General features: G+C 50.3%; 1 protein-coding gene across 3 annotated transcripts in view; it reads right to left on the reverse strand.

Annotated features, from left to right (window-relative positions):
• Positions 1–2,289: 2,289 nt before the first annotated feature.
• Positions 2,290–24,654, reverse strand: part of RGS10 (regulator of G protein signaling 10) — a 39,930-nt gene continuing 17,565 nt past the window's right edge. For all 3 annotated transcript variants that reach the window (XM_069567279.1, XM_069567280.1, XM_069567278.1), the window contains 2 exons: positions 17,627–17,770; positions 2,290–2,747 (listed from right to left, as the gene is read on the reverse strand). In XM_069567279.1, coding sequence (XP_069423380.1) covers positions 2,601–2,747; positions 17,627–17,770 — 291 coding nt within the window. In that variant the 3' untranslated portion in view covers positions 2,290–2,600. The remainder of the gene's footprint in view (positions 2,748–17,626; positions 17,771–24,654) is intronic.

Here is a 24,654-nt window from a genome sequence, read left to right on the forward strand (position 1 = left end):
GGAGCACGAACTCAATAGTTGTGGCTCACGGGCTTAGTTGCTCCACAGCATGTGGGATCTTCCTAGATCAGAGATCGAACCTGTGTCTCCTGCTTCAGTAGGCAGCTTTTTTTTTTTTTTTTTTACTATTGAGCCACCAGGGAGGCCCCAGATCAATTAAGGTACTAATCAAGAAATGGATAGGGAGAAAGTGAAAAGCTGAGTGTGGAAGCATCTTCTGGGGACACAGATGCCCTACACTTCCATCTCACTGCTGCAACAGCTCTAGGAAGCTGCCTTCTGTCCCCACCTGGTTCTGCACTCAGAAGGGATGTAGGCAGCCAGGCGGGAGCAAGCGGGGGGGAGGTGGTGTGAGTACATGCTGGTGGGAGTAAGCTGTGGTTAAGAGTAAGCGGCTCCCCCTCCTACTGGGGAGCTTTTCAGGCAACTCTTAAGCAAGAGGCTCTTCTCTTGGCAGACAGACTTCCGGCTATCTCTAGCTGTTTCTTTTATGTGTTTCTGAACAGATCACCACCTCAAAGGGTCTCTGAACCCAGGAGTAAAAATGTGAAAGCCGGAAAGAGGGTTCCCAGCCATCTGCAGTCTCTGGGACCTGTCTGGAACAGGCTCTCAAATAGGAGGATCAGGGTTTCCCAGGTGGTTCAGTGGGTAAAGAATTTGCCTGCAATGCAGGAGACATGGGTTTGATCCCTGGGTCGGGAAGATCCCCTGGAGGAGGAAATGGCAACCCACTCCAGTATTCTTGCCAGGGAAAGTCCATGGATAGAGAAGCCTGGTGGGCTGCAGTCCACGGGGTCGCAAAGAGTCGGACGCAACTGAGGCAACAGCACACAAGCCACTCGCTCAGCTCCACGCGGCCTTGAAATTATCCTGTGTCTGTGACACTGCAGGGCCCGGCTTGGGGGCGCAGTCTGTATCTCTGCACTTTTCTGGCTAGTAAACTGTAAGTTGAGCTAGAGAACCTATTTCTTTTTTTTTTTTTTTTAATTCCTTACTCTTAAAAGTACATCAGTCTGTTCTGCTTGAAAATGGACTGAATTTCCCAGATGACAGGGCCCTTGGGTGTCGTTCTCAGGACGACCATCTCATTCCAGGCAGAGAGAAAACCTGTCTGGGATGACCTAGGGGAGGCAGATAACCCCCTGTTGGGAGAGGGGGATATCAAGTATTTACTGTTCCTGATGAGGTTCAGCTGTGTGGTTCGGTTGGAAGCAGCCAATGGCTCCCTAAGACCCAAAAAGGAAAGACAGGGGGCATTCGACCACAGTGAAGGGACAATGAGAATCTGGGGGACTGCCCAAGTGGTCATGCCAGGAGAGGGGGGTCAGCAAGGCGACTATGCAAATGGGTTTCACCCAGAACAGAACCAGCTGATGCCCTGTTATCCCAGCGTGATGATTCAACTCACTGCCCTTCTTTCTCAAGTGTCCTGGTTTGACTGATAAATCATAGAGTCATACTCAACAGCAGGGAGTTTTGCAAATTGAATGTCTGAGTTGGAAGGCTCTCAAGTAAGAGTCTAGTTGCTTTGTTTGTACAAACAGAAGTTTAAGGTTTGGCAAACATGCTGGAGAAGGTCTGGCAGCAGCAGATGGCAGGAACAGTGAGCAGAAGGGAACCATGCCTGACCTTGGGCTCTGCTGGAGGGGAACTTGGGCTGGCTAGGACTGCCTAGGACTATCGGACATCACTCACAGCCTCTAGTCCAAGAGGGGGCTTCCAAAGACAGCATTTCCATCCTCTGGTTGAAGTCTCAAGCCCAGAGTTAAGAAGTCTAGCGAGGGGTAGGCACTAAGAAAAAATGGTTTCACCAGATGGGCTGTGAGAGGAGCGAATATCCCCCACCCTCCATCATCAGCACGGGCTGGGTACCACCATCCCATTCAGCGCCACCCTGCATCGCCATGGGGACCCTGAATAATCTCCCGGTTTTCTTTCTTCCTGGTTGAGATCTTGTTTCTGTCAAAATGAACTATTTATCTGTGTTTCATAAAACGTCACGGATTGTGGGCAAAACCAGGACAACCCCAAACCTCAGAAATAAGAGCCCTCTGATGATACTCACACGCAACTCCCCGAATCTTGAGAGGCTGCAATGAATTTTCTTTTCCCAACACTGAACTTATTCTCTAGAAGCATTTAACCCAAGCGGCATCTGACAGACAAGCCCCCAATGGCCTGAGCATGCCAGATCAACTCATTCTCGAGCTGATTCACCAGGTGAAGCTGTGGACCTGAGCGACCCACCCACGGAGGGAGAGTGAAGATGTCAAAGGGAAGACGTGGCTGTAAGTTTCACCTGGAGGCCTCACATGAAGTTTAATCAAGCTGTAAAATACTCAAGATGTCCAGTGTATAAGGACTATTTCACTTTTGTGTGTGAGACAGAACTAAAACTTCAAAGCTATTTGTCTTATCTAAGATTAGCCATCATGCAAAAACTTACTGGTCAAGCAGATAATAAAATACACAGATCCCATGGAAGGGTTTTTGTACATTTCAGTCCTTGCAGATAACAAAGCCATTATCCACCCTGCATGGTCCTGAGAGTGAGTTCCTTCGATTCTGAAAGCTGCCAGTCCTGCCAGCGCCTGGAGGGTTCATGTGTTATAAATTCTCGAAGCTCTTTTAGCTGCAGTCTGGGCATCTGGTGACTCTTCGTCCTCTTCCTCGGTCCGCTTGTGTTTTAAGAACAAGTCAGACTTTAAGAAGCGGCTGTAACTGTCATACTTCATGAGGTTGAAGATCTAAGGGAAAAGGAAAATTATAAATCATTTAATTTTTATTAAATACCTATCATGTGCTGGGGCTTTCCAGGTGGCACAGTGGCAAAGAACCCTCCTGCCAATGCAGGAGACACAGGAGACGAGGATTCGATCTCTGGGTCGGAAAGATCCCCTGAAGGAAGAAATGGCAACCCACTCCAGTATTCTTGCCTGGAAAATTCTACGGACAGAGGAGCCTGTAGGGGCTACAGTCCATGGTGTGACAAAGAGTTGGACACGAATGAGCAACTGAACATGAGCACGATCGTGTGCCAAGGAGTGCACATGCATGCCAAACACCCAAGGAAAGCTAAAGTAGGTCTTGCGGTAGACCAGGCAGATTTCCTGGATGTTTAGGGTCACTATGAAATTATCTCAGTGGAATACAAGAGCTGAAAGAGCACAAGCAAATCTATATTTTTCATGGAAGTCTAGATTCATACAGTATTGATGCATACCCTTGGATCAAGAGGTACTTTAAGAATCACCACTTAAAAAAAAAAATAGAATTACCACTCTATTCGGGTTAGATATTACAGGGATGTGGGTCTCCAGGAACTTGAGGTAGCAGAAGAGAAGCCATATCTGTAGAGACGATGAAATAAAGGCCACTATCATATCAGACGATGCTAATATTTAGACCCCCGGAAGTCTGGCAACAAAGGTCTTACACAAACCTATTATTACGCCAAGAAACAAAATGGGGCATATTCAGTGCAGGGCAGAGAAGTGGAATGACAAGCTCAGGCAGGAGGGGCTTTGGGAACAGGCCCTAATTAAAGAAAATAGCAGTCAGCTGCAGGACGCAGACACCTGCTCGCTCACACAGGCCCAGAAGCGCCTCTCTGGGAAAGCAGTCATTCTAATGCACACTTGCCAGCTGCGAGGGGAGGACCCCTGACGCATTAGAGGACTGGCGCCTGCTGCACCCCAAGTTCACAAAGAGCTCCCCCCTTCTAAGCCAGAGTCCCTGTTCCCAACATTCTCCTCCTCCAACGCCTCCCCATGCTTTGCTGCAGTCCTCCCTTGCCCTGCCAAGGGGTGGGAACAGGGGAAACAAAAGGAAGCACTTTCTGGCTGTCGAGGGACAGTCTCTTATTTTGAGAAGTTTCTCTCCCATCTCAGACCTTCCCACTGGACTCTCAGGACATCGTGCAGACTGAAAATTCACATCACGCAACCTGGCACCCTCACTGACTGCACTGCCATGGGCTCGACAAACAGAAAGTTCCAGGGGCATCTAGAAAGATGCTCACTGCCAGGCGGGGTCACCAAGTGGGTGGTAAAATATCTTTTAAACCCGCCCTCTCGCCACAGGCACATAAACTGCTTTGCAAATGAAATGCCTGACGGTGTCCACGGACTCAGAACATCTGGCTGGGGGCTGGGAGAACTGGAACCTGGGCTTGACACCTTCGTTTTCCCAAGACAGCTCCAATCAGGAGAGGACCGCCTACATCGTTTTGCTCTCAGCCGGGTTTGGACTTTGGCTTTTCCGAAAACACTTGAACTGCTGTTTGCCCTTCTGTGAGTGCCCTTCCAGTCTGGTCAACCTGTTCAGAAGGAGTGTGCCTCCAAAGGCCTCTACCTTGAGCCTCTCCAGAGTGGGCCTCTATTTTGTAGCAATCTTGTCATCTTAGACTGCTTCAGTAAGATTCGGAGAAAGTATTCATTAAAGCCAAAAACCTCCCAGAAAATAAAAAAATCATAGGCAGGGGTGAGGCAGGAGATGCGAAACGCCAATAGTATGTCGCACAGGGGTGTTACCATCCCTCATCACCACCTGCATTATTCAGCCCTTCCAGGCACAGGAACCTCCAAAGGGGACTCTGAGACACCCATCCAGTTTACCGTTTGAAATGATGCTTGAAATCTGACCAATGAAACCAGGCTCATGAGTGCCCCCGACCCAGGGAACCAAGCCCCCACCCCCTCCTCCCAACCAGGCCCGCAGCAGATGGGACCCAGTACCACCAGCAGGATGCGGTTCGACCCAAGTGTCTCGTCTGAGTCTCTGCGTGTGGGAGTGGTGCATCCTGTTTGCCTGCTGCAGCTCTTCGAGAAAAGAAGAAGAAAGGCCGGGGCTGGAGGCGCCCGGCCCGAGGTGGTGGGGGAGGGGGGAGGGGAGGTGGTTCCAGCAGTGGGGCTCAACCTCCGGGAGATGCTTGGCTCTCCCTTCTGCACACTTGGAGCCAGCAAGCTCAGGAGGAGGGGGCTACAAACTATTTAACAAGAGCACAAGGACCACTCCCTGCTGTGGGCGGATGTGAGGTGCCCGTGGAGGCCCTCGAGCTGGGGTTTCCCTTTTCAGGAGCCCTCGCCTGTCTCCTGGTGAAACTGAGTCACCAGGTAGCAGCTGGAGGCATCAGACCAAGACAGATCTGAAGAAGGAAAGGGGTGTGGCTACCAAGAGCCTCATTTTCTGGGGATAGGAACTGCCTGGGATCTCTGATGGGGTCTTCACTGCCACCAGCAAAGGGTCTCCTGGGCACTGGCCTTGGGGTTCATGGCAATAGGCAGCTTCAACCCAGGGCCCCTCGTGGGTACTCAGCAATGATGACTTAGAGAATGTCCTAAAAATCTCTTTCAAGAAAGTGGCCAAGGCTGACCACAGTAGCCTTCATCACTGGGCACATGGTCACGACGGAGGTTCACCCAGTGAATGAGTGGGGCCCATCCACTGAGCACTGACAGAAGGGCTAGGGAAACAATTCAAGGTGTGCCAATCCCAGAAACAGTGCCTTCAAACCACATGCCAGGCAGCGCATGGGGCAGCCTCTCTAATCTCCACTGAACCGCTGAGGGCCCCGAACACACAAGGGGAAAAACCGGGCCCAGGAGGTTTGTTGCTTTGCCCCAGTGGCGGGAATATTGTCAGCTCAGCTGCCATGACAAGTACCGACAACTGATGACTTGAAAAGCAGAAATTTCCCTTCTCGGGGCTCTGAAGGCTGAAAGTCCAAGGTCAAGGTGACTGCAGGGCTGGTTTCTCCCGAGGACTCTTTCCTTGGCTTGTAGGTGGCCGTCTTCCCCAGAGTCTTCATCTGGTCTCTCCTCTGTGTGTGTCGATGTCCTAATCTCCTCTCCTTAGAAGGACACTTGTCAGATTGAATTAGGACCCACCCCAAGGACCTCATTTAATCACCTCTTTGAAGACCCCCATCTCCAACTAGTCACACTCTGAGGTCCTGGAGCTTAGGAGTCTGACATCTGAATTTGAGGGGGGACACGATTCAGCCTGTGACAGTGAGCAAAAGAGACTGGCAGGATGCAAACACTGGCCGTCCAGCTCTCAAGCCCACACGCCTACCTTTGGGTCATCCCACCGCTCACATGGCAGTGAGAGGTAGTCACTAGAAACGAAGATTGTGCAAAGAGTTTAACGTGGAAAAATGAACATGAGTGTCAAGTGACTGAACATCGAATGTTTAAAGTTCACTAAAACTGAAAACAATGACCCCAGATACATTCTCTAATGTGTTAGCTTATATATTTAAGTGGGAAATAAATATTCCCAAAGGTCAGTATAGGAGGTTGAACAATGTGTCCCCCAAACTGACATCCACCTGGAACCTCGGAATGTGACTTTATTTAGGAATAGGGTTAGCTGAGGATCTCAGGATGACATCATCCTGGTTTAGTTCAGTTCAGTTCAGTCACTCAGTCATGTCTGACTCTTTGCGACCCCATGAATCACAGCACACCAGGCCTCCCTGTCCATCACCATCTCCTGGAGTTCACTCAAACTCATGTTCATCGAGTTGGTGATGCCATCCAGCCATCTCATCCTCTGTCATCCCCTTTTCCTCCTGCTCCCAATCTCTCCCAACATCAGAGTCTTTTCCAATGAGTCAGCTCTTCTCATGAGGTGGCCAAAGTACTGGAGTTTCAGCTTTAGCATCAGTCCTTCCAAAGAACAGCCAGGGCTGATCTCCTTTAGAATAAACTGGTTGGATCTCCTTGCAGTCCAAGGGACTCTCAAGAGTCTTCTCCAACACCACACTTCAAAATCAATTCTTCTGCGCTCAGCTTTCTTCACAGTTCAACTCACATCCATACATGACCACTGGATTTAAGGTGGGCCCTAAATCCAAGGGGGCTTTCTTTGTGGCTCAGACAGTAAAGCATTTGCCTCCAGTACAAGAGACCTGGTTTCAATCCCTGGATCAGGAAGACCCCCTGGAGGAGGGCATGGCAACCCACTCCAGTATCCTTGCCTGGAGAATCCCATGGACAGAGGAGCCTGGCGGGCTATATTCCATGAGGTGGCAAAGAGACAAAATTGAGCAACTTTTCGCTTCGCTAAGTCCAAGGAGTGATGTCCTTATAAGAAAAAAAAAGAGAGAGAGCACACAGAGAGATAAACAACTGGGAGAAGCCCATGTGAAGACAGGGGCTGGAGGGATGCAGCAATAAGCCAGGGATACCGAGGATTGCCAGGAGCCACCAGGAGCTGGAAGAGAAGAATAGAGTCTCCCCTCCAACTTTCAGAGGAAGCACAGCCCTGCCTGACACTCAGGTTTCAGACTTCTGACCTCCTGAGCTGTGAGAGAGAAACAAAAAACAAAAAACACCTATTTTCTTAAGCCACTTAGTTTGCAATCATCTGTTACGACAGCTCTTGGAAATGAACGCAGGTAAATTATTGACTTCATCTCACTCCTGCTTAAGCGCAGAAAATGAGATGGCCCTTAGGGGTTCCAGAAGGCTCCACAAAACCAGGACTCTCTGATGGGAGAACTGGACTCACCAGGGCTGGACTGTGGTCATCAGTCTGACCACGCACCTCAAGTTGTCTGCAGGGAAGCGAAAGAAGGTGTACCCAGGTGGGCCAGGACTGTGGATAGTGGACCACAGACCAAGGGGGCAGGGCTCTAACTAACACAGATAGCCTTTTGGGGAGACGGGCAGCCGACCAAGCAGAAAACCCAAGTTGGCAGCAAAGTTGCATTTGTACCTTTTTTTTTTTTTTCGCCAACACAGCTGTGTCCATGCAGGTTTCAGATTTCAGCAGCCCCACATCTGGGAGCTACATACCAGGACTGTAAATCGCTTAGTGTTTTGGCCTTGGAATCTAACCCTTAGTCTGCTGGAGGTGGGACTCACAGTGAAAATCAAGAAGGGAGGCTTCCTGCCACGAGGGCCCCCAACTCATGGTTGATACACAGCAAGACGCCCCACCCTCCCCAGACCCCAGACAGCGCAACTGATTAGGATTTGCCTTTCCGTGACGGAAAATATCCATGAGGGGCTGTGATTTGAGACTGTTTTGTCTGCTGCTCTGGAAAGGATTCCCTCATGGACACATACTCAGTCGTGTAGAGAATGAGACGCTTAACCAGCTTTGAGGGCCCCTCCGTGGAAGCTTTATCCCTGTCTCGATCAAGTACATTGCAGGCCTAATAAATCTTCTAACCCATCTTAGGAGACAAGATGGCAGTCCAGTGGTTTGGACTCTACATTTCCACTGCAAGGGGCATGAGTTCCATCCCTGGTCTGCTGGGGAGCTGAGACCCCGCATGCCATGTGACATGGTCCCTCCAAAAAAACAAAAAACGCAAGGACATTAAAGACCTGAACACATACATGGCAAAGTCTTCCACCAATGTAATTTCAACTGAGTGCCAAGAGGAAAAAACATGAAACCTTTCCTGCAACAGACAATTTTATTAATGGGACTTCATATTTGCTTCAAGCACTTGATTTAGTTTTGATGTGAAAATGACTGCAAAAGTGCACAAGTGTCCACAAATTGCAGTTCTAGAATGTAATTGCACACGTACACTACAGACAAACTTTCACACCACGCAAATAGATGCAAAGTGTGAAGAGAGCCAGCCCTCATGCAAGGATCAGCTGGGTGCTGTAGAGGCTCCTGGGGCAGGGGCACAGCTGGGGACACCCCCACCGCTGGATCAAAGACCACCTTCCCCTCTGGTGAAGGGGGGATGGGAGAGGAGGCCTGAGGGCAGCCGGCGGAGAGCGGGAGAGGAGACAAAGCTCAGGTCGGCCCCGGTCCCAAAGCTCCGGGGAAGGCCACATAGAAGGTTGCGTCACCTGGATGTTGCTCCTGCTTCTGGAACAGGCCCCCTTAGAGGTGAACCATGTGCCAGGGTGAGGTCAGAACTCCAGAGAGAGGCCGAACACACATGGAGACAGCGGCCCCTGCCCCAGGTGAAATCCCTTCGCAAGCCCATGGGTCTGGTGCTCTCACATTGTCGGGGGCTGGAGTAGGGAAGAGGTGGCCATCCACTTGTTCCTGAAGGCCCTAATCCTCAAATCCAAAGCTGAAATGACACACCTTCTGCATGGGGTGAAGGTGTTTTATCCTTGCCTTTTGCCATCACGGAGAGAGTTCAGAGCTATACCGGTACCCACCCCCCTCCTTTTTCCCTTAAACACTATTTTAAAGTTGCTAAAAAAAAAAAAAAAAAAGATATTTCAAACGCTGTCCTTCCTGCCCCACCCTCAGAAGCCAAAGGGCTGTGGTAAACGCCAGGATCCAAGCTCCTTGCATTTGAGTGGAAACCCACAAACTGCTCTTTCTGGCTGTGCCCGTTGGAACATGCCATTTTCTGGACTGGGCTTGATCTTTGGGAGCAAAGGTCAGCTGGCACCAAGACTGAGGTCAGCTGGCACCAAGACTGAGGCGCCCAGGAACCCCTCTCCAGCCACCATCACAGACTACCAGCTGTTCCAGCCCTTCTTACTGAGGTCGACAAAGGAAGAGATTCTTAATTTCTTGGGGTCTGGGGAAATTCAAAGAAACGACACTGCTAAAAAAAAAAAAAAGAGGTCTGGTGCTTGGTTCCTTTCTCTGTCAAGGATGTGGCTGGGAGCATTGACACCTCACTGAAGTCTTTCTTTTTTTTTTTAAACATCAGAGGTTGAGGACTTCCTTTTCAGTGGAAAAAACCTGCCTCCACTCTGTCCTCCCCAGACCAGACTTAGCATGCATCAACCCTGAAGCCTGAGGGCCTCCTGGAAAGCCTCAAAATCTGCAGTAAGGAGAAGGAGCACCCTGCCCCCTCAAACCTGCAGCCTTCTCTTTCACGGTCCCATGAGCAAGGACCTTCCCTCTTCTTCAATCTCCTTGCTGTCCTAGGGAACCCATCATTCTATGCTGTGGAATTCAACCCAGAAGCTTCAGAGCAAGACAGGCATGTAAACGGGTGCCCAGAAACTTGTGGAGCAGAATTCTGTTTTAAATCTTTCATCTGCCACAACCTCAAGTCACTGAGCAGATTTCAAAGTGCTCCATTTTCAAACGTTCAGGGTCTGGAGGGACACACAACATGAGGCAGAAAGTGAGAGCGAAGAGGCAGGAACTGGGGAATTTTAGCCTTTCATATCATCTTCTGGATGGTGTCATTTTCTCCTCTTAATCTTTACAATGCACATAGTAATTTTACAATTGTTCAGTCGCTCAGTCGTGTCCAGCTCTTTGTGACCCCATGGACTGCAGCACACCAGGCTTCCCTGTCCTTTACTATCTCCCTGAGTTTTCTCAAACTCATGTCTATTGAGTCAATGATACCATCCAACCATCTCATCCTGGGTCACCCTCTTCTCTTGCCTTCAATCTTTCCCAGCATCAGGGTCTTTTCCAATGAGTCAGCTCTTGCTTTTTTTTTTTTTTTTTCAATTAAAAATAACTTAAAAAATTAACTTGTCCAGGGGACTGGTGCTCCAGTGGCTCACTACAGGGGCATGGGTTTGATCCCTGGTCGGGGAATTAGGATTCCGCAGGCTGTGCGGGGCACAGCCAAAAACAAAATTGACTTGTTCAGAATCCTGGGTGAGCCAGTAACAGGATGTGCTCGTGGCTAGCGGTGGCTTAGCGGGTTCCTCTGCCGGCCTTCCTCCCTGGAGCTCCAGCCAAGTGGATGAGCAGGATGCCTAGCTGTCAAGGCCAGCACAGACAGGCGCCATCACTTCTCATACAAAGAAAAGCATGTTAGGCTGCTGTGACCAATTTGATCCCTTTAGGTTGTAGGTAATTCTCAGTGTCTCAGTGACTGCTGGGAATGTTCTAGAATTAGCCAGGGCTGGAGGTACAGGAGAGGACGACTGAGCAAGGAAGGCCAAGGGGGAGAAAAGAGATGAAGGTAAGCAAGTTGGTTGGTCTCTGAATGCCAAAGACCATGCCACCATACCAGCCCCCAGGAAGAGAAGAAGGCAGCAGAGACCAGAAAGAGAACGGTGAGAATAAACACCACGGCTCCCCACGGAGCTCGGGCCTCACAGGGCAACCGTGTGGCAGCAAGAGTCCAGCTGAACCAGAAGCGCTGGGTTTTTGCCCCCTTTCCCCTCTTCCAGCTCTGGGAGCTCGGGCTAGCCAGGTCACCTCCCCCTCTAGAGAACTTTCTCCCGTAAACTGAGGTGCCAGGTCCCACCTTCCCCAAGACCACTTGAGAGTCAGATGGGAGGCACACCCGGAGGCGCTGTGTAGACTGTGAAGAAGTGCAGCCTGAGTGATTTCCCAGGACTCACTAAAGTGTAGAAAACTCCCATATACATTATTTGGTGCTTTTTTTAAAAAAAATGTGGGGCCCTGAGGCTCACTGAGGGTAAGCCACATGAATTCTGCTACATTTCTGAAAGCCACTCTAAGCCAGGATTTCTGCTTCTCTGGTGGCTCAGATGGTAAAGAATCTGCCTGCAATACAGGAGACGCAGATTCCATCCCTCGGTTGGGAAGATCCCCTGGAGAAGGGAATGGCTACCCACTCCAGTATTCTTGTCTGGAGAATCCCACGGACAGAGGAGCCTGGCAGGCTACAGTCCTTGGGGTCGCACAGAGTTGGTCATGACTGAGCGACTAATACTTTCAATATTTTTCTCCACCTCAGCACCATTGACATTTTGAACCGGATACATCTGCATCGGGGGAGGAGGGTGGGGGGTCGGCCCTGGGCACTGCAGGGGGTTTCACAGCATCCTGGCCTCTACCCGTTAGGTGCCAGGAGCATGCCCACTCCACTTGTGACAACCAAAAATGTCTCCAGACACTGCCCATTCCCCAGAAGGGCAAAACTGCCCCCCGTTAAGAACTGCTGCATGAGGGCAATTTAAAGGACACACGCACGGTTTACACTCATGGAATTAACACTTACAGATTGCACGCCAGCCTCTAGGTTAGCACTTCACAGACACGAGTGCATTTCATCCTCACAACTGCCTTATCATAACCCATATTTCACAAACGAGGAAACTGAAGCTCAGACAAGGATGGCATCTTGCCCAAAGTTTCACAGCTGCTAAATGCTCACGTCAAAGGAAAGAGAGACATGTCTAAAGGCACAAGGTTGTGGCCATCAGGGAGTGACTTTTTAACACGGGTCCTTGAAGGCTCGCGGACTGCCTTGCGGCGGAGCCTGGAGAGGCAGCCATGTTTGCTGAGAGCCCTGAGTTACCGGTGAGGCCACAGAAGCCACACCAGGCAGCAGGACGCAGCTGGGGGGCGGGGGGATGGAGGCCGTCCTGGATCATAAGCTCGCGCTTCCCCTCCTGCCTAACCCAACATACAGTGATGATGACATGAGTGTGAGCTCGGTGTCCAGGAAGTGATGGGCAGGGGGCAGGGAGCGAGGGGGCAGGGAGTCAGGCCATTGGGGACAGAGATGAGCCATGCTCAGGAGACTGGGTGCGCAACTGACTTTCTAGTAGCAGAGATGGCTGTGCACTGAGTCATCTGCATTCCCTTGCCGCCCACCCCCGATGAAGGACGGAAGCAGCTGGCATCAGGGGTCAGAGCCAAGGGGCCTGGCTTTCAAGAGGACCAAACCTTATGAGCCCAGCTGGCACATAGTCACCATTGAAATTAAACTGGTTCCCTCAGGGCCTAACCCCAGCCAGTCCCTCCCAACTTAGCTTCTTCTATCTCCCTCCTTCCCCTCCAGCCACACTGACCTCTTCCAACACACCCAGTGGATTCCTGCCCCAGGGCCTTTGCGTGTGCTGGAAGGTCCTGCCCCCCCCCCCCCCACCTGGCTCCCCCTTCTGCCACTCGGATCTTCAAGGAGTACTACCTGATCACTAGACCCCTCTCGGTCACTCTTAGCCCCATTGCCTATTGTATTTCCTATCCTCATGGTTAGTCAGATGCCGATTTCCTCACTGCACTCACAGTTCCAAGCACAGTCCCTGGTACATAGCAGGCCCCCCACCAATATTAATAGCATAAAGGAATGAAAGAAAAAACAACTTCACACACCAGCAAACCAACTAGAACCGAAACAGACCTCCCAGGGGAAATTTTTTTTTTAATGTGGACCATCTTTAAAGTCTTTATTGAACTTGTTACAATATTGCTTCTGGGTTTTTTGTTGTGTGTGTGTTTTTTTTAATATTTTGTTTTTTTGGTCCCTAGGCATGTGAGATCTTAACTCCCTGACCCAGGGTCAAACCTGCACCCCTTGCTTTGGAAGGTGAAGTCTTAACCACTGCACCACCAGGGAATTCCCCCAGGGGAATTTTGAAGATTTAAAAAGTCACTGCAGTGAACTGCGATTCATTGAAGAAATCAACTCTTTGTAAGATCATCTCCTCCCCATTCCAGCTTCCTGAAACTTAACTTTATCCAACAACAGCCTTTGACTATAGGCTGAAGTTCCCAAGGATGCTCCCAGTACTACTCTTGCCTCCCCTGGCCTTACTAGCGCGTGCTCAGCAACACAACTGGGCCCCATCAGCACAGCAAAATTAAATCAGAGAAGAAGCTCTCCAACGACAAATTTTCTAGATAACAAAGTTTTAAGCCTCCAAACTTCTCTTAAGATATCATTTTAATAAATATGCAATTCTTATTAAAACATCTAACACACTCTACAGTGACTATGCTGACCACAATGTAAGTTTTGCTTGACATCTTAGGGTCATTAGGATCACCCGCTGCATCACCATCCTGCAGTACTGGGATGCCCCCACTGTGGTGTGGGACTGTGGTCCCCCGTGCTTGGTGGTTCCCAATCACTGAGCTATGGTTTCGTGTTTTTAGTATCATTTTCTGCCTGCTCCTTGGCTGTTAGCCATTGCTTCTTGTAGCTCCTCACTCCACAGCCTCTACCAGCACTTCAAATAGGCTGTGAACTGAAAAAACCAAAATGTGTTAGAATTGTGTGTAAACCAAGAATCAATAGGACCTCAGCAAAGATCCAAGAAGCTCTCCTTTAAATGAGATTCATGGATGTCAAGTCATCTCATCTGATGCTCGAGGAAGATTTTCCCATCCTTCTAGGCTTCAGCTGTGCCCCAAAGTCCATGCTGCCCTAATAGCAGCCTCCAGGGCTTGGAGCAATGTCCAGCATGGGGAGGGGTTAAGGCTCCCTAAAGCTTTCCTGGTGAGCTAGTGCTGAAAGCAGCCTGCTCAGGAAGCTCAGCCATAAAGCCAAGTGGTGCTGAATGAAGTCAAGGCTTCCCTAGTAGCTCAGTTGGTAAAGAATCTGCCTGCAATGCAGGAGACCTGGGTTCGATCCCTGGATCGGGAAGATCCCCTGGAGAAGGAAATGGCAACCCACTCCAGTACTCTCTTGCCTGGAGAATTCCATGGACAGAAGAGCCTGGCTGAATGAAGTCAGAGCTGCTGAGAAGGGTTTTTAAGTTATCTGAAGTCTTGTGGTTCCAAACATGCTCTCCTCTGCTTCACTCTCCTTAGGAACACAGGGCTCTCGTGGGGGCCTTTGGAGAGCAAAGAACCACAAACCGTGCTGAGCATGCATTTTGATGGTTACCAGCAAGGCCCCTGAGAGACAGAGTTTTCTGAAGCGAAACAGAACCCAGAGGCCTTCACAGGGACTCACTATGGAATCAACCCAGATTCCAAGTACCCGTGCTGTGCTCGGTTGCTCAGTCATGTCCTACTCTTTGTGACACTTTGGGCTGCAGCCCACCAAGCTCCTCTGTCCATGGGATTTCCCAGGCAACGATACTGGAGTGGTTCGCCATTTTCTCCTCCAGGGGATCTTCCCAAACCAGGGATTGAACCCTTGTCCCCTGCAGCTCTGGATTCCTTTCCGTTGAGCCTCTGAGGAAGCCCCTCCAAGTACCTTGCTTCCATCCAGTTATGCCCAAGGAAGACAGTTAGCACCTCTCTCTCCTCCTCAAGTAAATGACTTTCAACAACAGGATATAAAAGTACTTTCTTTACAGGAAGTAGTGTGAACTGCATTGTGCCACATTTGTTCGATGTGTGTACACAGGCATATTTACAGGAAAAAAATGATGGAAAGTCTAGACATCAGATGTTAGTGATTTGCTTCAAGTATAAAATTATGAATTTTTTCATTTTTATATTTTAGTTTCCCAAGTTTCTTTTGTTGAGTACATATAATTTTTCTAGCTAGGCAGATGAAAGATTTTTTTAACAAAAATTATTTTTTAAATGTTTCTGGGGCTTGCCTGGTGGTCCAAGGGCTAAGACTCCAGGCTTCCACTGGAGGTGAGCATGGGTTCAATCCCTGGGTAGGGAACTAAGATCTCACATGCTGCATGGTGAGGCCAAAAAACAAAATTAAATTAAAATATTTTTGTCACTTAAAAACATTATCCTCAGTCCCTTGTACTTCCTCTTTTCTGCACCAGCTAAACCTCCCGAGGTCTGAATCCAGTGGGGGTGCCCTGGTCACAGCAGTCCAGCTCCTTTTTGAGATGTGTTGCAGGCCTAACTCTCACAGGAGAGCAGGGTCTTTGGGAGACCGAGGTGAGAGCAGCCCACATTCCTTGCTGCTGCCTGGGCTTCTGCAGTCCCGGAAAAGGGCCGTATTCACATGTAACCCCTCTGCTCCAGCTCCTGGAGCTTTGAGGAGCTGTGAGGGGCTGTGTGAGTCCAGAGTACAGTCTTATTTTTTTCCCTTTGGCCACACCTCATGCCGTGTGGAACTTTCCCGACCAGGGATCCAACCTGAGCCCTGTGCAGTGCAAGCGCAGAGTCTTAACCACTGCACTGCCAGGGAAGCCCCCAGAGTACAGTCTGTGAAGGCAGGTGCATCAGCCTCCAGCATGTCCTAGACCTGTGGGACTCTGTGCTAACAAACCATGTAGTGTCCCGAACCTTGCTTTTCTCATCATCAAAATGGGAGCACAACTCCTCACTGGAGATTAAATGAGATGATACGTGCCAAGGGGGCACAGAAGGGCGCCCCTGAAGCATGGACATTGTTTTTACGGAGAACACCTAGAACACAGGGGTGTCCGTGCAGGGTCTCACCCTGGCCTCCCTTCACAGTACCCTAGGAAGCTTGTAAATGATTCTGAGGTTGGGGTGAAGCGGAGACCTCCATGTGGCTCCAGCCACAAGCACTGCCTTTAACCTTGCCTTCCTTTCCCTCCACAAGCCCATGTCCACAGCATCCCTCCCATCCGCTCGACATCACCACCTCCAGGAGGCCCTCAACAAGTCTCCCATGCTAACTGTAGAGTTCCTCCCAAATTTGAGGTTGAATTCATGTGGAATTTGCATTTGCCACTGTACCCACTGGAAAACGTTCTCAAGTTAATTCTCATATTTGTAATTTCTACCTATTTGTTTTCTATCTGATGTTGAGCAGATGAAGCTTTCTGGATGCTGGGACACGCTTTGGGCTCTGTGCACAATTCAGCTGATCAAAAAAAAAAAAAGGCCAACTGATGCTGTAGACCAGTGGCTTCCAAAGTGTAGTCTCAGAACCTGCAGTGTCAACATCACCTAGGGGTTTGCTAGGAGAGCAAGGTCTCAACTCACCTGGAAACCATCAAGTCTGCTAGTCCAGTTTCTCTTTTAACAAACCCTCCAGGTGGCTCTGGGCTTGCTCATGTTGGAGGATTGCTAAATTAAGCTAAGAGCTAGTCTCCACCTGTGGGCCAAAGAAGGCCTTTGCTTCCCCAATAAGAATAGAGCCAGCAGAAGTTAGCAATCTGTCAGTGTTCCACGATACACGGGTGTGTATATAACGTTTCACAAGAACAGAACCTGCTGTGAATAGTCACATCTGCAAACACATATCCGAAAAAAACCTCTGCAGTACAGTTTCAGCCTGTTGCCTATTTTATTGGTGGCATTCCTCATATGACAATTCGCCAGAAAACTAAAGTTGATCCCTTAGAAGTCCATTTTTTAAACCTAACTTTCCCTGCATTAAGTGGACTACGCTGACAAAGTGGACCACGGGCCAACTGAAGTAGGTGGTGAAGTTCGGATATTTTTACAAAAGCCTCAGGTTCCCTGGAGAAGGCAATGGCACCCCACTCCAGTACTCTTGCCTGAAAAATCCCATGGACGGAGGAGGCTGGTAGGCTGCAATCCATGGGGTTGCGAAGAGTTGGACACGACTGAGCAACTTCACTTTCACTTTCACTTTTCACTTTCATGCATTGGAGAAGGAAATGGCAACCCACTCCAGTGTTCTCGCCTGGAGAATCCCAAGGACGGCGGAGCCTGGTGGGCTGCCATCTATGGGGTCGCACAGAGTTGGACACGACTGACGCGACTTAGCAGCAGCAGCAGCAGGTTCCCTGCCACTCCGGGTCTTGTGCTTGCTTATCTGGCTGCTCCCACCTTTAGCAGTTATCACACGTTGCTACCTCAGTGTGGGTGCCTCAAACAGCTCCAGCCTCCCTTCTAATCTGGTAGAGAAGACTGACAACCCTGCTCGGTCAAAGTGTGAGTAGGCCAAGAGTAAAGAGGCCTGAGGGCGGTTCTGACGGGTCAAATCCTGGGCCTGGCAGGCCAGCCTGTCTCTTTCACCAACCACGCCCCCTCCATGTGCCTCAGGCCACCCAGATGGATGGGACTGCTTCTAGGGTGTTCAGTATTTAGTTTTAACTGAGAGGGGGGCAGAAATGTCAGTTTTGCCATCAAGGTGCAGCTGGGGAAGTCAGGTTACCTGGTCCTGAAGCTTCTGGAACATCAGTGGATGCGGTTCCTCCAGGATCTTCTCATTGAGGCGGGACTGGCCCTCGACGTTGACTTGGGACGAGGCCTTGCTGGACAGAAAGGTCACATAGATCTCCTTTGCCTTTTCCTGCATCTGTGGGGAGATATGGAGAGCCTATCTATTATCTGCGAGCACAGCCCTTGCCAGCCAGAGCCCAGAAGGAACCACTGCTGGAAGAGCCGCGGGGGCTCTAGCTGTGGCTCCAGAGCTAAGCTGAATGAGGAGGTCAGGGGGGTGGGAGGCTCATGGTCACCCTGCCCCGTCCCCTCCCCTTCAATGCATCCGTGGCCACATCGCCCGCCTCAAAATCTACACTATTCATTCTGAAATGAGGACAGGAAGAATCCCAGCCCAGAGCGCGGGACATTCAGTAGCATTCACGACCATGCTGTGAATTCTCCAAACTCAGGCCTCATGAGAAAACTTTCTTGCTGTTCTTCAGTCACTCAGTCATGCCCAGTTCTTTGTGACCCTATGGACTGCAGCCGGTCAGGCTCCTCTGTCCAAGGGACTTCCCAGGCAAGAGTTCTGGAGTGGGTTGCCATTTCCTTCTCCAGGGCATCTTCCCAACCCAAGGACTGAATCTGCACCTCCTGCATTGGCAGGCGCCATGAAAAGGAATGACGGGCTGACACATTCTGCAACGTCGATGAGCCCTGAAAGCATTATGCTCAGTGAAGAAGTCAGACACGAAAAGCTACATGTTGCATGATTCTACTCATATGAAACATTTAGAACAGGCAACTCCATAGAGACAGAGAGATAAGTGGCTGGCTCGGGGGAGGGGAAACAGGGAGTGACTGCTTAACGAGTAAGGGCTTTGTTTGCAGTGATACACAATTTCTGGAACTAGACAGTGGTGACAGCCGTGTAATACCGTGAATGTATTCAATGCCACTGAACTTTAAAATGGTTAAAATGGAAAACATGAGAGCCCTAAAAATGGTTAGCATGGTAAAATGTATGTCTGTTTTATCATGGGTGTGCTCGGTCATTCAGTCATGTCCAACTCGTTGCAGCCCTATGGACTGTATCCTGCCAGGCTCCTCTGTCCACGGGATTATCCTGGCAAGAATACTGGAGTGGGTTGCCGTTTCCTTCTCCAGGGGATCTCCCCAACTCAGAGATTGAATTTGCCTATCCTGTATTGGCAGGCAGATTCTTTACCTCTGAGCCACCAGGGACGCCCCATGAGAACATTATTCAGCCATAAAAAGGAATGAAGGACTGACATTCTGCAACATTGATGAGCCCTGAAAGCATTATGCTCAGTGAAGGAAACGAGACATGAAAGGCTACATGTTACATGATTCTATTCATATGAAATATTTAGAATAGGCAACTCCACAGAGACAGAGAGAAGTGGTTGGCTCGAGGAGGGGAAAATGGGGAGAACCACCCAAGAAGCCTCGCATTCTTTACAGCCATTGGCAGGCAGATTCTTTACCACTGAGCCACCAGGGAAGCCCCTTTTATTTTACCACAATACCAAAAAAATCAAGTTAAACCATGAACACATATCCCAGCCAGTGATCAAGCCCCTACTAAGTGCCAAACACATGCTAGGCATTTTACATCTATGGTCCAATTTCCTTAATCCCTTAGGAGTTCAGCAAAGTGCCATCTTCCTGTTACTGCCATGTCCCTGATGAGGACACAGAGGCCAGGAGGGGTGATATGGCTTATCCATGCCTGCAGAGAGACATGGGATGATCTGCCTCCCAAGCCTTGCGTTTCTGCTCAGTTTCACACTGGTGACATACATTATCTGCCCCCTCCCTGCCCCCGGTGATGCACTGTCAGCCCTGCAGGACTGGGGGTTGTTTTCCCAGAACTAGAGATGAGCATTAGCAAGAGATAGAACACTGTCGCCTGCCCTGAACCCCAAGTGCAGTCAGGTCAGAAGGCATCAGCCCTAAATAGGCACTGCCCTGGGAGGGCTTGTCAGCGGTGTTGGAAAAGGTATGCACAGCTGCACTTAGGCGGCACCAAAACCCAGCGGTGACCGGTGCAGGAACGTGTTGTTCAGTCGCTAAGTCGTGTCTGACTCTTTGCGACCCCATGGACTGCAGCACGCCAGGCTTCCCTGTCTATCACCAACTCCCGGAGCTTGCTCAAACTCATGTCCATCGAGTCGGTGATGCCATCCAACCATCTCATCCTCTGTCATCCCCTTCTCCTCCTGCCTTCAATCTTTCCCGGCATCAGGGTCTTTTCCAATGATAGCAAACGCTTTGTCTTACAAACAGCAGGCTTCCACGCGAGGGTCCTGCAGGACACCCCCTGAAGGCTGTCTGCTCTCTGACTTCCTGTGCTCACCCCGCACAAGGCTGTTTCTCCAAACATTAGAGCCTCAGGAGTAGCCCACCCTACAGAGGAAGCCAGACAATAAAAGCCTCGGAAATGGAGCTGCGGAGCTATGATTTGTGTGGGAAGCCAGGGGCTTCTCAGGGTCTACGTAGAAAACTCCACTTTCTCTAGATAGCCCACCTGGGGTCCTGCAAGCTGCAGGACTTGGCCTAGGAAACCCCAGGCTGTGAAAACCCTTTGGACTCATAGAAACCACCAGAAGGCTTCAACACTTCATGCTGAAAGAAGACGAAAGCAATCCTTTCACTTCTTTTGGTTCTGGGGACTAGCAAACAAAGATCCTATGAGAAGGAGGTCTGACCCATCTCCCATCCCCCAGAAGGAAAACCCTGGGGAGAAGTGCAGGAAGACCACCCAGGTGGGAGCCTTAAGGTAAGTGGCTGTTGCAGGGGACAGGCCAGGAGGCCATCGAGGAGACCCAGGGGGCCTGTGCATTGGGGCCGCCCACCCCTCCAAAACCCACTCATTTCAGGAAGCTCTGAGCCTCCCTCCCACCACCCCCATTCTGTCAGAAAGGAACGTTTTTGGAAAACCACTTCCTGTTTCAACGATAATTCATAAAAGCAGACTTTTAACCAGTTAGATTAGCAAACTCCATGTAGGCCCCTAGAAGAAGAAATGGCTTTAGGCCTCCCCTCCCCCTTGAACATTCACTCACACACACACACACACACACACACACACATTTTCCAGATGGATCCAGGCTGTCTTGGGTAGTTCTGAAAAGAAGAAGTGTAATGAGTAGCTTGAGGCTTAGAGGTGGGGGTGGGGGGAGCAGGAAGTAGGCTTAGGGGGACGTCTGCAGGTGTACAGGCCTCGGGCCTCTCAGCCCCCCCACCCCCGTGTGTCCGCTACTACCCCAGCATCTGTCGGAGAGTGAAGGGTCCCCGAGGTGCCCAGACATGGGCCACCCTCATCTCTGGCTGATGGCTCAGGGTGACAGCTTCGTGGGCAGAGCTTATCTGGCCGGGGTAGGAAGCGTGACTGAGAAGGGAAACCCTGAGACTGCTGACCACAAGCTGGTCACAGGAAGGCCTGGTGTCCACGCTGAGAACACGTAACAAAAAAGAAGAAGCGGGTCTCTCAAGTTATTTGGGGATATTTTCCAGACCGTGGTTAACCCTATTCTAGTTCCTGTCGGGACAGGGTGAGACCATTCCCCACTGGTGGGGGCCCCCCGGGTCTAGGACCCTGGGTGTGATGTGGAACGATGGCTGGCCACTCTCCTCCGCCGTTCCAGCCTCCGCCAGAGCATCTGCACTGCCGTGGACAGCAGCCACACCCGGCTCTCAACCCTGCCCCAGAAGGTGCTGGAAAAGGATCGCCCCTGGGTGCAGGTGATGACTCCCGGCATCAAGCTGAGAACCCCCGTTAGAAGCCATGTGTAGCCAGGTTTGCCTCCCAGACACGGTGGTCCCCAGCCCCTCTGCCCAGGGCCCTCCTCCCAGCCCAGCAGCGCATCAGCCAACAGAAACATCAGCACTCAAATGCAGCTCCCAGCGAGTGCACGTTTAGGAGAAGCAAACCCACTTGAGTACCATCAGGCCCAGAAAGAGAAATCGACCCAGAACAAAGGCAAAGGCATTTGCAGACCATAGTGCGGACGAGCACTGCTCTGTACGTTCCGGCTTCTCTCCCTCATTAGTGAGTGTGCTTTAGCTTTATCCACTGGGAGAAATAAAAGCTTTTACTCCACATGCCCCTGTAGTTAATGACTTCTCACTGAAACATCTCAAAAGAAAGCACAAGTGCATTTTCTGTCTCCACTTTCTCCCTTCCACCTGCTCCCCTGTCCCTGGCTCCTGCCTTCCCACCGGCTCATCCGACACCCTTCTTCTGGACCACTCTCCAGGCCCCTACCCTGCTCACCCCCATTGCCCTCTCGGGATTCTCCAACACCTCACTGCATCTGTCTCCTTTGCCAGCTCCCGTCCCTCTGTCGCCCTCACCCCTGCAAATTCTGGGGTTTCCCGAGTTTGGCCCTAGGCTGACCACTTTCCTAACCACATGGTCTCCAAAGATTTCAGCCCATTCCTCTGCCCCAAGCAACTTACCATGCAGATAACTGGTGTCTAGAATTGTGGGCTTAGATATCCCACAGACATCTCACACCTAAAACCAAGGAAAGGAATGGTCCCCTTCTGGCCTGGGGGGTCCCCCTGTATCCACTCCAGGAACCTGGGGGTGGTGATCCCCTAACACCCCACTCATCCCTGCACCCTGCCTGTCACTGAGTCCTGCTCACCTGGCCTCCGTCAGCCCCTCCCTTGCTGTTCCCATCACTCTGCCAGAGACGGACAATGGGTCAGGACACATAAGAAAAGGCAAGGCTCGAGCCACGCACTACCTGTGTTACTATCAGCTTCAGAAAGAGACTGAGGCAAGGAAAAGGTCAAGTGAACGACTTGAGATAACTTCTGAGAAGGGGCTCAGGAAATGGAAAGCAGTTGGAGGAACAGTGAATGACACTGCAAACAGCAGCAGGAAGAAGCCTAGGCCCTGCAAGTTTGTAGGGGGTGAGAGAGGGGGAAAGCAGCATCCCCAAATGGCAGGAACTCAAGGGCATCTGGGAACCCAGGCGAGAGGGATGAAGGGGGCAGCAGGAAGAAGCCATGAGACCCCCAGGTTCTGACCCTCAGCCCTCCTGCAGTCATCTCCTCCCTCCCCACCCACCTACCACACCCACCCCCCAGCCTGGAGTTTTCTTCTCTTGAAGACAGAGGAAAGGCAGGAGGGAAAGGAAGAGATGCCAAACTGAATACAAGGGTTAACTGAAAATCCACACACACACACGCAGCAAATTTCTCCCAACCCAGCTCATTGGAAATACGTTCAGTTTATAAGCCTATCAGGCTTGCCACCACCAGGATGAGAGGGCCGCAGTCTATAGAAAACAGAAGCGGAAAAAGTTCCATAGAAAGATTTAAAGATAAAGTTGAAATCTCCAAACGAAAATGTAGGAACTGAAAGGTACAAAGATGAAAAGCTCGGAGGGAAAGACGAGGAAACTGAAGACTCAGTCCAGGGGAGGAGGGCCATCACTGGGAGAGAAACCAGAGAGAACGGAAGGAAAGAAGTTTCAAAAAAATAGTGATAATAAAAATACGAGAACATTTCCCAGAACTACAAATTTCCAGATGAAAAGGCTCCAGAAAATGTCCCACACAGTGAAAGCACCTCACCCCACTCCCAAGCCTCTAACTGTACAGCTTTAGAATATTGGTGATGAAAAGAGGGCCTTATGTTATTCTGGAGAGAAAAAGCAAAGAAAACGAAAGAGCTTACATATAACATACTGATTCGTAACAAAAATGGAAGATAATGGGACAATGGCTTCAAAGTTCTGAAAGAGTTTTAACTTGGAATTCAATTTTATGCCCTGTTGAATTATCCATGAAGCGGGAGAATAGCAAAACAATTAACATTTTCACTCAATAAGATCTTTAAAGGTCTACCTGCCATGTGCCCTTTCTCAAGAAGTTATGACTAGTCTTGTTCCATTAAGATGAGGAAGTGACTCAGGACAAGCAAGGGCCTGGGTCCAGATGGCAGGGGAGGGGCAAACGGAGTGGCCACTGGCAGCAAAGAAAGACCTGGGGACGTCTGGGTGGGAGCTGTGGTCAGAGGGCCCCAGGAAGGGCCCCCAGGGGAACCCGGACTGCAGAGATGACGAGAGGCCTGAGCCACATTATAACAAGAAGCATTTCACAGGCTACTAGAAAGTATAAAAAGAAGAAAAGCAAAAAAAAATGTCCAGGAACTTCTCTAGTGGTCCAGTGGTTAAGAATCTGCCTGCCAATATAGGGAACACAGTTTGGATCTCTAGTCCGGGAAGATCCCACATGCCTCGGGGAAACTAAGTCCGTGCTCCACAACCGCTGGACCCACGCTCAGGAGAGTAGCCCCCACTTGCTGTGGCCAGAGAAAGCCTACAAGTAGCAAGGAAGATCCACGGACAGAGGAGCCTGGTGGGCTACAGTCCATGGGGTCGCAAAGAGTCAGACACGGCTGAGCGACTTCACTTTTCTTTTATAGACCCCTCCCTCTGGTTAACTCTAAACCACTAAAAAAAGGCAAGGTGCTGTTTGTTACATTTAAGCACCAGTGCAAGTTGCTCTCAAAGCTTTGATTATTAGAAATCTTGCACCACCCCACCACTTCCCCACCCCGACTCAGTTTGGTTTTTACAAATCTGTAGGAGCTGCTATATCCGTTTCAATCATTGTCACATAGTAAATAGGCCCTTTATACATGTGCTGATGAATGAATGAGTAACAATGAATGAATGAATGAGGGATAGCCAAAGAACAAACACCTTCTTGGAGCTTTTTCAGAGGTTTTAAAGGACATGAATGTTGCTCTGTGTTAGAAGGTAGATGTATCTCCCATGCTAACTCACGGGGAAGAGGCCCTTTAGAGAAAAATGTCAAACCATAAAGAAATTGCCGAGGGAGAGAACGGCTCTGAAAGCTGTCTGCAGAATAGGAACACCTGGCAGTTACAACCCTCAGGAACCCCGAGACGGGAGCCGGGCAGGCATCACCTCCCAACTTCCTAAAGCCCCAGCATCCCCCACCGTAAACAGAGCGCTGAGACCCTCCCAAACT

The sequence above is a fragment of the Ovis canadensis genome, chromosome 22 (genome assembly GCF_042477335.2).
Source record: "Ovis canadensis isolate MfBH-ARS-UI-01 breed Bighorn chromosome 22, ARS-UI_OviCan_v2, whole genome shotgun sequence".
Taxonomy (NCBI): Eukaryota; Metazoa; Chordata; class Mammalia; order Artiodactyla; family Bovidae; genus Ovis; species Ovis canadensis.